At 46.9% G+C, this 12792-nt stretch overlaps 1 protein-coding gene across 2 annotated transcripts in view; it reads right to left on the bottom strand.

Moving 5' to 3' along the window:
* mpp7a (MAGUK p55 scaffold protein 7a) overlaps positions 1 to 12792 on the bottom strand; it is a 122330-nt gene that overhangs the window by 26586 nt on the left and 82952 nt on the right. For both annotated transcript variants that reach the window (XM_056584862.1, XM_056584863.1), the window contains exon 12: positions 11769 to 11833. In XM_056584862.1, coding sequence (XP_056440837.1) covers positions 11769 to 11833 — 65 coding nt within the window. The remainder of the gene's footprint in view (positions 1 to 11768; positions 11834 to 12792) is intronic.

The following is a 12792-nucleotide window of genomic DNA, read 5'->3' as shown; positions in this document are numbered from 1 at the left end:
ATCCTCTTCTATATACACAGATGCACACACACGCGCACACGCACACGCACGCACACACACACACACACACGTCTGGACATTGCCAGTGCATGTGAAAACACACTTTAATTTTCCAGTGAAATGATTTCTTAGAGCCACGTAGGATATTCAGCATGTGTTCAAAGAAATCTCCATAAGGGCAGCGTCCTCTCTGAGAGGGACTACTGCATCTACAACACGATTAGAGGCTATTGCCTCGACACCCTCAGCCCACACACAGACGCACGCACGCTCACACACATGGAACAGTAGGAGCTCAATAGGATTCGGGAGAAACAAAACTAATGCCTCCAACAGGACAAAATAAATGACCAAAACAATGTAGTAACTATTACAGGCATGAAATCGCCTAAAGGCGTCCGAAAGTGGAGAAACCCGAGAACAAGAAAGAGGCCACACGTGGGCGATCAGCGAGATGACCAGGGACCGAGGGATAAAGGATGACGGCCATTTTCCCCTACAATTAACCCTCATTATATGCAGCGAACGAGTCCAAGAGCGTGGTGGTTGGTGAAAAGAAAGAAAAGGAAAGAAAAAAAGATAAGAAAAATAACCCCACCTGGGCGGGGGCCCCTAGTACACCACGGGGCCCGGGGGGCCCGAGTTCTGAGGGTCCGTGATGACAGCTCCAGTGCCATCCAGGTTTTGCTGATGGGGGTGCCCCCCTGTTCTCCTCACGACTAATGGAGGCGACGTCTTGGGTATTAAGTGGGCATGGCAGCCCTGGATTAAGGGAGCGTTACGCCCTCGGCTCCGTGCCGCACGCTGTGGTCTAGAGCAGTGCCGCTTAGCCCCGCTGCGGGCACTGAATGTGGGAAGCATTACCCAGCATCTCCCAGGCCTGTGTACCCCCGGCCTGCTACCGCCGCGTGTCTGGCTGGCGTCTCGAGGAGGGCACGTGGAGGGAGGCTGCGGACGAAGAGGAGGAGGCGGAGGTTTTCCATACTGTCGGCCATCAATACCACAACAGGGAGGAAGGACGTGTTTCTGCTCACACCAACGAAATATATCAAAGAAAGCCTTAGGCTTAGGAGACGGGATTTCACTCCAACTGAAGTGTTCTACGCATTCCTTATGACCGGTTGAAATTCAATGGTGCGAGTCTTGACCAATCAATCAAATAAGTACCTAAAAAAGAAAGCTAAAAGCACAAGTTTAAAGTGCCCTGGGGTATTCAGCTTTTGAAAATTTAGAGAGAAGAGGGAAGGGGAGTGGGCGTATCAAGACAGGTGTGTCCTTCAAGTGCACCTATTGGCCGGGTCCACGCGGATATTGCAGCTCAGAGGATTCTGTGAAAAGCATTATGGGTAGTAAAGTGGCCATCTGAGGCTGTTCCATTGAACCCCGCAGTAAAAGGCATCCAACTTCTACAACAAAAAACGCTTCCGGAGAACTAGAGTCTAACACAACCGCCTACAACCTACACATTTCTCAGAGGCCAAGAATTCTGGGCTGATTTTTTATGTGTCACGCCATGAACACATTTCCTTCAAATCTCTTTTCAAGGACTTGTACACATGCATGTTTTCAAGAATTGGAAATAATACGATAAGCTGTGCTTAAGGAAAGAGTACTTAAACGATGGTATGCGTTACTTTCGTGTCTATCCACGGCCTGTCCATGTTGACAGAAGTTAACAGTGTTTTCGTTCAGAGAACCGACGATGACGGTAGTTTCCGTCGACAAGCTCTATTCCTTTGGAACGCATATCCGACCCAAGTGTCAAAGTCTTAAACCATTGAGCTATGCTCAAAACCAGTCGGCCGCAAGAGATTTGTTTGCGACTGAGACCTATTTGTTTTTCCCACTCCATGTTATTCCAGGGTTCTCTAAAGACGAGACATTCCCTGGAATGAAACGGTGCCGGATGCCCCAAACCCTTGGTGAAAAAACAAATGGCAAAGTAGAAAAACAAATAGGATAATAGATGACCACTTCTCTCGTCTGCTGCAGTCCCTTGGTGCCTTATGCCTAGAAGATGATTGCTCCTCTGTTTGTCTCATCAAACTGATGTTCACGAAAAAGGGAGAGAGAGAGAGAGAGAGAGAGAGAGAGAGAGAGAGAGAGAGAAAAAAATGCTGTAGAGCAGAAGTACAGCCTGTTTAGTTCCAGCACTCTTTTCTCTTTTATTGTTTTCCTCCGAGGCAAAAAATGGTGCACACATACAGAGGCATCAAGAACGGGTCAGGGGTGGGGCTCCTGCCCGGGCATGAAGTCACATGGGGACAGAACCCGAACCTTTTTGCGGGAAACACAGCCTCGCTACTGCACTTTACTGCTGCATGCAGCACTTTTTTGGTACACCAGAACTGGTTTGTTTGGTTTGGTAAACCTCAGTCAGAACACCTGCAAAACTATTGCAAATGTAGACGGCAGAAAACTATTTGCCATTTCAACATCCATCCGATCAATCTTTAACAAAAAAGTTAATCTGTTTGGAGACTGGTGGGGGGAAAATATCAGAATTTATTTTTTTATGCTCCTATTATTGGATTTCGTAAATTGACGACCGATGATCCTGACGACAGATAAAATAAACTAGTTTTGGAAATGGAGCATATTTTTTTAATTTTTTTAGTTTATAACACGTCTTCATCCATTTTTCAACAACTCTGCGGTAATTGGATTGCACTGATTTCTTTCCCAGACCCCTTTTTTCATCATTTTTTTTCTATTTCTTGCTTGAGCGCCATCTGTCCATCTATCTCACTATGTGTGCATCTTCCCCTGTGGCTGTTTTTTTTATTTTTATTTTTTTTAAGCGTCCAGTGTCTTTGACAATTAAGATAGCAGCATGAGATGCCAGCGTGCCTACGCACTCAGTCACACAGTATCGAGTTTCTCTTGTCGGGACTCGAGCTACAGCACATTGACGGGTCCCAGGGAAAACTTGTCTTTTTGTATTTCTACAAGAAGAAGGAACGGACCCCGGAGTGTCAGCATCACTAGGAAATCTCTTTAATTCTCTGGCCCAAGATGCTTCTGTCTGCTGGGGCCGGCTGCAAAGGCATTTCGGGACATCGCATTCGGCCTGAGCTTGGCTCTACTTCCTGAGCGTGGATCTCAAATCAAGCTGCATCTCTATGCTTAAGATTCCCCGTCACAAGCCAAATACCGCTGGAGCACTGTCTTGGCAGTGCAAGTCCTCAGAGTTGCATCACAGACAGAGGTATGAAGGGAAAACAATCCAGAGACTGAAGACGACAACTGCCTCCTCCATCACAACGCCTCCTCCATCTCCCTGTGCAACCTCAGTAGCATTGAAAAGGCATCTGTCGCGTCTCCGGGATCCAACTGCACGGGTCGGCCCAGCTCTAAATCATACCACCACATCCAACAGCATGAAAAGCTATTAAATGAGTACACTTGTAGAGAAGTTTTTATAACTGCAGTGTTTGTTCCCCGCCTTCTCCCCCATGCCGATGTTCTGCCTGTCCTTGTCGGCTCAGCATACTGCTGGGCAGTGGGACGGGTCCGGAGGGGAAAAGGAATTGGTTTAGGTCAATGACCTCTCCCAATTGATCTGTCCTCAAGCACAGGAAAGCGATGAAAAGATTTGGTTGAGGAAAACCTGGCTTGTTTTCTGTTCTTTTATGTATGTGAACCAGGTTTTAAATGTACTGTGACATTTGAGTTGCAAAAGTTTGCAGTGCACTTGGAGGGAGCCAGAGGCCTGCTCCCTTTGTGACCTTCTTACCAGGGCACACAAGGTGAAAGCGAAAACACAGAAAGAAGGTCAGCGCAGGGTAGAGCGAGAGCAAGTAACAAGGACCGTAATCCGTTAAATGAGATAGAGGAGGAAGGGAGGAAACCAGAGATTTTGTGGAAGCCAGTCATGATGGCCTGCGGTCCTCCGGAGGATACTGTGCCTTATGATTACTCTGTGAAATGACAGTGGTAATAAAAACAAGACAGGGGACATTCTCTGTAGAAAACAGGGATTTTGAACTGCTAGCATTAAGAAGATCTGTGAGAAGCTGAGCGAGCTCTGGCAATTGCTATTAGGGTACAACCAGGACCACATCAACATGGTGAGCTTTGGCCGGACATTGAGAACAAAGCGTGGAAAATCAGTGGCCGCACCGACCCGGCATCATTCTCAAAAAGGCCTTCAGCAGAGGCAGAACAGGATAAATACTATATTCCCTAAATCCTAGATGCGGCCTGTCCAACCAGTGAACTCAGACAAGGATGGGAATAGAAATAATGTACTGTAGTTTAGTGTCGCGGTTCGTTACAGAACTGCTTTTGGAATTTTACTAGAGTTGCCGAGGTGCATATCTACTGTACTGTAATAGTTAATAAAACAGACATTACCTATGTCATAGAAATCCATTCTCTATGATAGATGCTTATAAATGCCAACCCTAATGTTGCCAAAACTAACCTGTTGGAGTTGAAGATTAAGGTGGAAGAAAGACAGAAAGAGAAAACGTATTTATTCAAATTAGTATCTCGACAACATGTGTCTTCGCAGTCAGTCGATGGCTCATCTATGGCAGGAGACAGAGGACAAAGGGAATATAAGACAAGATCTCTCACCTAAGTGGAGTCCACTATAGTCAGCTTCCTCTGGTGATGAGAAGTGAGAGAAAGAGAAAGAAAAAAAGAGAGAGAGAGAGAGAGGGAGATCGGAAAACACCAAGAGAGTTGCAAATGGTCATGTCAAAAAGTGTGCAGTCAGAAATGACGAGCCATCTCAGGTTAACTAAAGATAGGGTGGTTAATAGTAAATAAATAACACAATTTAGGATATTACTGCATCAAAATAGGTATGATTGATTTTAAATAGTTAATTTTAATAGAAATTGTGGCAATGGAATTTAAAAGGTTGCACTTTGGGGCGCTGTTTGCAGTTGCATGGTTATTTCAAGCATTCATTTTCTTTAACACTGCCACCATATTGGGTACCTGAACACAGACTATAGAAGTTTAAAGGCTTGCAAAAAGCACTATTTTTTAGATTGATATTTTTAGATATCTAGGAGTTGGCAGGGACGTTAAACTGAAACTGTGACATCTTGAGGAGAAAGAGTCAGCTGGGTATATAATCTAACAGATAATAAAACTATAATAAATCCGCTTTAACATGTTAAACATGTCACTGCATACTTTACGGAAATATAATGGCTGGGTTACTCAAGCATCATTGGGTGGAAATGATCCTTTCTTGCTACCACAGCTTTTTTAAAAGGTGTATGTTTGGTACCCAAGATGGCGCCCTCCCTGCATGTGTTTACACTTTGAGGTGTGCGTTAGTAACGGTTGAATCGAGGTTAGGCAAACTAGAGGAGCCAGATCGATCTCTATCGCATGCTGGATGAATAGAAGACCGTATGAAGATAATAAGGGAGCCGGTGAAATGCTATGGCAATAGGAACCACAGCAAGCTAACATTTGATGGTTCTCAAGTTTTAGTGTGGGAGTGACCATTCTATTGACTATGTTGTGGAAAGTCAGACCAGACTTATGCTTGTGGTAAAAGTAACAGAGGATAGAGAGAGGGAATAAGGAAGTGTATACCGATACCAGTTGTAAAACTAAACTAAACTAAAACTAAAGAAAACTAAGTTTGAAGTTGTTATCCAGTGATCTATCAGCAACGCTGCGAGCAAATACGAATACAAAGACAGACATATAATACCTTCAGCGTCCTCAGCTGTGAATGCAGTCGCAGCAAAAATATGAACATTAATCCAAGTTAGAAACGAAAATGATGGGTTTAAAGAGGGTACATTGGAAGATGATGGAATAAGAGAAAAAAACCTACCAAACTCAACTGCCACATCAGCTTTGAAAGGCAAAGGAACAAAGAAAAACACAAAAAAGTTAATACCTTGACAATATCACAGATCATACTTGGCTATGTCGAACCACGCAGTTGACAATATTGGACGACAGAGGTAAGGGCCTGCGTACTAAATCAAAACAGATGATGAGCATACTGTTTCCATTTTACACACTACACTACTAGCCTTCTACTGGTGCTCGTTGCGGTCTGATTGTTAATGTCACTACTTTGTCACTCACTACAAGGAAATCAATGTCCATTTGGCAAGGGATGAGCAAGTACGCATTGTTACCCAGTGACACACAGTCTGTGTTGCATGCTTTAGGTACATCTGCAGCCAATTTAACAGAGAGAGGAGAGAAGTTGAGATCCAGCTCCATCGAACCATCCACATATTAGCACAGGGCTCTGGGACTATTATGAAGATCAATAAACATACTGACATAACCGTTATGTATAATATGGACACTCAAACAAAAAACAAATCAGTAAAACAAACAAAAACAGCCCACAATAAATACATGATTTAATACACATTTGAACTGTGTGTGTAATTATTATACTGCGTAATGTAAACACACAACCTGAATACATTCAGCTCTAAGTGATTCCAGTGGGGCGTAAGTGTGGGTGTGTTGTATTTGTGTGTGTGTGTGTGTGTGTGTGTGTGTGGTGTGTGTGTGTGTGTGTGTGTGTGTGTGTGTGTGTGTGTGTGTGTGTGTGTGTGTGTGTGTGTGTGTGTAAACACACTTGACGTGAGGCACAGTGAACAGTTGGAGACACTTAAAGGTGCTTCCTTTGCTTCATGTCTTCCAAGTCTGCCAAAAAGAATTGAATCAAAACACAACCATCTTATCCTCTCCGGCAGGGCCACAGGGTTTGGCTCGCCAGCCTTTACGCTCTTTTTTCCCCAAGACGAATCCCAGCCCGCTGACATGTCGCATGGCAGCTCCAGATAATGGCCAGTCATAACAGCAGTTGTGAAATATCACAGCAAAAAATATATATTTTTTCTTTTGCATTTAATTCATTTTCGCTTAAGAGGGCAGTTTAAAAGGCGAGAAGTGAAAGGGTCTGCTTCTGAAGCCTCTACTCTTTTCCCCTTAAGTGGGGTGAAAAATGTGTATCTGGTGCGTTTATCATGTCATTTTGTCTCTGGTCTCGAGCTTGTTTTCACAGTGTTATTCCTTCTGCCGCTGCCCCTTTCCCATTGTAATGTGATGGTTAAAGTAATGCCAGATCCCCAAGCTCAGGACTGGAAGTACAATGGCGGGAGGCGGGTGAACCAGCGCTACAAAGAGAGAGAAGGGGGAATGCGGGGAGATAAAGACTCCAAAGTGGAAACAGCGAGGGGAATGAGGGCCGGGGACAGTAGATGGGCATGGATATAGAGGTATCTGCGGCCCTTACACACTATGAGGAAGGCTTTCATCTGGCGTTTATCTGCATACACAAAAAGTAGCGTAATGGTCTTGTAACGTGGTTCGACAACATTCCCCGTCGAATGAAACATCATGTGATAACGCTCTTCAGAATGTAAAGGGGTAGGGTGTGCAGGAACATTGAAACTGTAGAAAAGGCTAGGGCCTCGTTTGCTTTTCCCTCATAGAAGGGGGGGGGGGGGGAAACACGTATATATAAAAACCTGCTGGTTAGTATCGGCATATTTGGATGACCAAGAGGTAATTTGTCAATGGAGCTTACAGTATTTGGTCTTAGCCAAAGTGTCGACCGAGAGCCCTGTGCTACATCACAGAGAGAGTGATCGTCTGTTAGGAGATGAGTGGGAAAGAGAGGCACGGGAGAGAGATTGAAGACATTCTGTCGAGGTGTGCTTGTGTGTAAACGAGCGTCGAGCGTCGGCTGTAGCCGCCATGTTTCCACCCGGTCCGGAGACACTGCGGGCCGCGGCGCCTGCAGTTCTCCAAGCCTTAGGGTGTGATGCGTACACCTCATCTGTTTTCCTTAATGGCAGGGGGAACGAACCCCCGTCCACCTCCCAGTCAACACCCTGTGAACGAGTCGATGGATCACGGGGCTGACGTCAGACCCCCGCAGCGGGCCAGCACACAAACACTCTCCTTACGAGAAGCGCTTTGCACCCCATCTGTACTGCTTCATTTCAAAGGGGAATTAGATCCTTCTATATACATCCTGGGGACTTCAATGGGGACGCTCGTTAGGGCCCCCGTCTAGACAAAGGGATAATGGATGACCAGCAGTGCTCCCCATTAGAATCCCCGCCCCTGTTTAAAACAGGACTTCATATTGTAAAGTTTGTACGCCGAAATGAAAACGCGGTGTATTAATATGTTTATCTGTCCCCGAGGTGCCATCTGGGGCCTTGCTTCCCCGAGACTCCAGTGTAATGTTTCCCTCCGAACACGGCTGCCCTCCTAAATCAGCTCATTCCGTGTCTGCGAGCGTTTAACTCGGAGAAATGAAATGGACAGAAGGATTGAGCACGGGGGCCCGAGTTCAGGGCCACTTAAGACCAATCAGAGGGTGCCGCCTGGAAGACGTTCAGCTCTCCGCCAGAGAAGGACAGCGGGACAGGGAGAAGGGAAAGAGAAGGGGAAAGAGAAAGAAACCTTGCGGAGGGAGAGAGAGAAGGTAGAGAGAAGGTAGGGAGAAGGTCACCCTATGGAGAGGGGAGAGAGACATCAGGAGATGTGTAGACAGACAGAGCTAAATGTGAGCTGGGGAAATGAGAGGGAATATTTTGAAGAAGAGTCCGTCAGTCTGTCACACCGAGACGCTGTGCTAGACGGCCCAGGGAGACGGGTGGGATGTTCATGTAAACAAGGCGTGGGGGGGGGGAGCTGGAAGACCACACTTGATTGGAGGAGGTTGATTGGAGGAGGCCAGCACGCAGAAAGGCTTGTTTCATAGGTTGATAAAGAAGGGGGAAAAAAAGTCCAGTGCGAGACGATTGTCAAAATGATAGGATGTGTGACTGATGCTGCTCCTAGTATTTTGCTAAGCGTGGATCCATCGAGGATTTAATCGAGGGAGTGAGAGAGAGAGGGGGAGAGGGAAGGAAACTGATTATTTATGTCTCGATAAAGGTTAGGAATAAGCAGACGCAGTGAGGCAGACCCTCTCCGGGGTCGACCTCGTTCCAGTGAACAGTGCTCCAAGCGGGGGAGACGGAGAGAGGGGACCCCACAACTCACAATTAGGTCATGCTTTATGACCTCTGGGCCCGGAGCACGACATGCTGAGTGTGGCTGATCCTGGTCTCCATCTCTCTCTCTTTGTCTCCCTCTCACTTTCGCTCACTCTGTCTCCCTCTCTCTGTCTCCCTGTCTCTCTCTCTGTCTTTCTATTATTCTCTGTCCATCTCTGTCTCTCTCTGTCCCCCTCTCACTATCGTTCTCTCTCCCTCTCTCTGTCTCCCTCTCTCTCCCTCTCTCTCCCTCTCTCTGTCTCCCCCCTTCCTGGCCCAGCCACCAGCGCGCAGCGGGGTTGCATTTGCTACTGAATGTGACCCTTCCAATGTTTCTACCTCCATCTCCACTTACCTCTCTCCCTCCTTTTTCCTCCCTCCCTCCCTCCCTGCCTCTCTCCCCCTGGCTAGTCCTTCAAACAGGCCTGCTGCTCTCCACTATTCTCATTGTAAACCGCCTCTCCTCGCCATCACTTCTATTCCCCGCGCTCATCGCTTATAACCAACATCGGTCCAACTTTTCCTCCTTTTTTGCAAGTTGTTCTCCTCTACACTGGGAATATCAGGTAAATGTGTGTGTGTGTGTGTGTGTGTGTGTGTGCAGCTTGGCTTGAACCAAAAAAATGGACTGTTATCATTTGACCACTAAGTCATTCATTCCCGCTCTCTGGGGATCGGTGTCAGGGGAGTTCCTGCATCCCAGCGCCGGTGCTCCACACACACACGCACACGCACACACACACACACACGCAAACGCACACACACACACACACACACACAGGTGTGCACGCAGGCCCATATTTACGGCGCGCGGCGCGGCGTGAGGTGACATCAGCGCGGCACCGGGCGGAGCGGCGTCCCCCGCTACATCTTACACCTGCCCTCGGTGCAGCGGCGGGGCCCCTGCAGGGCCCATAACTCACCAGAGGAACTGGGCCATTAGAGGAGAGGCAGGGAAGGAAACAGTGAGGCACTGTCTACCCCCACAACATTTGAGCTTTTTGGTGCCGCAGAGGGCTATTTCTGGCCCGTCCTTTCCCATGCATGCCACTATGCGGTCGAACACAACTAGGAAATGACAGTATCCATTATTTCCTCCAGGGCTGGAGGAGTCTGGGGCAGCAGCAGTAGTTTCATGGTGGGGTCAGTTGAGCCGAGTTGTGCGTGTGAGTGTGTGTGTATTTGTGAAAGAGGGAAAGAAAGAGAGAGAGGGAGAGAGAATTTAAATGAAGGCTCTGATGCCGTGCTGAAGGAGAATGAAAGCAAAACTTTTCTTTGCTCAAATTGTTTAAACTTGTTAAACTCAACTTAAAGTAGGCCGAACAGAGTCTTTTCGCTGAAAATGAATTCACCGGGGTAAAGAGATTCAATGGGCTGGACCAGAGCAGGTCTTCGCCAAACACACATTCACACGTGTTCAGGGTCCATCGTAGGAATCTAGAACAAAAGCTGTCACATCTGCTCCAGTCGGGCCTGAAAGAGATCTATAAAGTCTTTGAGGCCCACCGCTGTCTTTGAGGCGCAACAGTTCGTGTGCCAGCCGGTGTGATTGACAGGGAGAGTAAAGCGAGAGTGGGTTCACATAGCAGGGGGTAGCAAGATATCTCGCAAAGAGTCAATGAAAGGGCAGAGGGGGAAACCTTCGCTGTTGGGAAGAGTGTAGAAGTGTGTGTGAAAGTGTGTGTAAAAGTGTGTGTGTGTGTTTGGGGCTGGGGGTGTTGTGTTGACAGGGGCTGTAAAGGAGTACAGGATTAAGTATCACTCCCTGATACGTTCTTGACGTCTGAGATGTTCAATGTGTTTCTCTACTAAAAACTCAAGACGAGGATGTTACGATGATAGGACGATGATCCTTTGTCTGTGACACAGGAGAGGTTGTAAACGGATGCTACTAATCTACACCGGCTTGTGTGGACAAGCCTAACAAAGTGAATTAGAACAATTGACTTTGAACGACCTCGATTAAAAATGTGAATGCAAGAAAACGAAATAAAAGTATTCCAAAAAGTGTATTCGGCGTCTCCGTCCTAACACGTGAGGTCAGCTCGGGAACTGTGCTCCTGTGCTGAAACGCAACATTTGTGTTTTCCCAGCACAGCCCACGCCGGCCCCATGGGGGGCTACGTGACCTCCTTGTGTTCACACACAATAAAACATATTAATGTAGCCCACAGGAGCGCGACGTGGCCAGAGTGTGTGTGTTTGTGAGAGTGTGTGTAGGCTAGGAGGAGTAGAGAGAGAGAGAGAGAGAGAGAGAGAGAGAGAGAGAGAGAGAGAGCAAGGTGTCAGATGGTCATTAATCCGTTGATAGCAGGACCACCTCATTGTGCTCCCTCTCTCTCCCTTTATCTCTCCATCACTCCCTCGCTCTCCCCCCCTCAAACACACGTGACCTTAGGGGAGGATAGAAGGGTGACAAATGCACAGACAGAAGAAAACAATTACAAACTGGTGAGAAAAGTTCTCCAAGTTGAAATGATTGTAACAGCCTACTGTAAAGGAAAACAAACACTTGCTTTGGACAGCCGACTTCTCAATCCTCCCCGAATCTCCCACCTAGATACAAATTTTTCCACAATTCTACCTTTATATCAATGTATTAAAAATGATTTATTGCACTCAAAGTGTTCTGTGTATATTTCCCTCAGTCTCCTTCCCCGCACTCTCGTGCACACCATTCACATTTACGGTATAATGGTATGCGTACACACACACATACAGGTAAATGCATGCACAAAAACACACACACACACACACACATATGCTTACACATTCGTCGAGTTGGGGTCTTTTGCGGCGGCACTGGTGTGGCTGGCCGTTGCAATGCAAATCTCCTGGAAACGGAGAGAGAGAGAGAGAGAGAGAGAGAGAGGAGAGAGAGAGAGAGAAGGGTGGTGAGCGACATTAAAGCCATCAGCTTTCACGACCGCAGAGGGAATAATAAACACTTTGGGCTACGATGGGGGGCGAAATAGGTTCTTCAACGTCGTACACTATTTGCAGTCTCCCTTGCTTGAAGAGAGAAAGAAGAAAAAAAAAAAAAGACATGACAAATACGCGCATATTACGGATGATGGCAGTGTGTGAGGAAAGGCGAAGGGGAGGGAAAGGAGAACCAGACGGAGAGATGGAGAGACGAGCACATTGCTCTCCTTAGATGGATTGTGCCTGGATGGCGTGCCCCTGCCCCCCCCACACAATCTCCCCCAGTGCTGAGTCACACATCAATAAACGCGGCACATCAGCGGTCTTGGCACATCACCACTGTGCGATTTTTCCGTGCGCTCTCCCCCCTTGTCCAGCCTGGAGCGGTACCAGAGCCACCAGGGTCGGGCATGACTCACACCTGGGCCAGACAAGCCCGGGAACCCTGGGTACTTTGGCGGGTGCGATGCATATATTTGGAGTGTTAAAAAGGGGGTAGAGAGAGTGAGAGGGATAGTGAATTAGGGACATTCACATCGTTCTTAACACATGTATGTGGACACATTCAGGTCTTTTCCAGCATTCTGATGATGTGGAAATCAAGAAAGAAGGAGGAAAGACGTGAAGAAATAATATAATTTGAAAATCAATACATTCATAATGATGGTTAATGGCTGCAGTAATGGAAAAGGGGCTAGTGAGTTGAGAGTGTGGGCTACAGGGCTTGTACATCAGAATGCATCATTGTATTTCTTTTTGGCCATCTTGTGATGACCAGAGAGAGTTGTAGTAGTGCAAAATCCTGAATTAACGTAAATATATCGTAACCTAGGCTCAACAAAATGATGTTTTGCCATATGTCGCATGA

Source organism: Gadus chalcogrammus, chromosome 23 (genome assembly GCF_026213295.1).
Source record: "Gadus chalcogrammus isolate NIFS_2021 chromosome 23, NIFS_Gcha_1.0, whole genome shotgun sequence".
NCBI lineage: Eukaryota > Metazoa > Chordata > Actinopteri > Gadiformes > Gadidae > Gadus > Gadus chalcogrammus.
The sequence above is the reverse complement of the archived record's forward strand: the minus strand, read 5'-3'. Positions and strand labels throughout refer to the sequence as shown.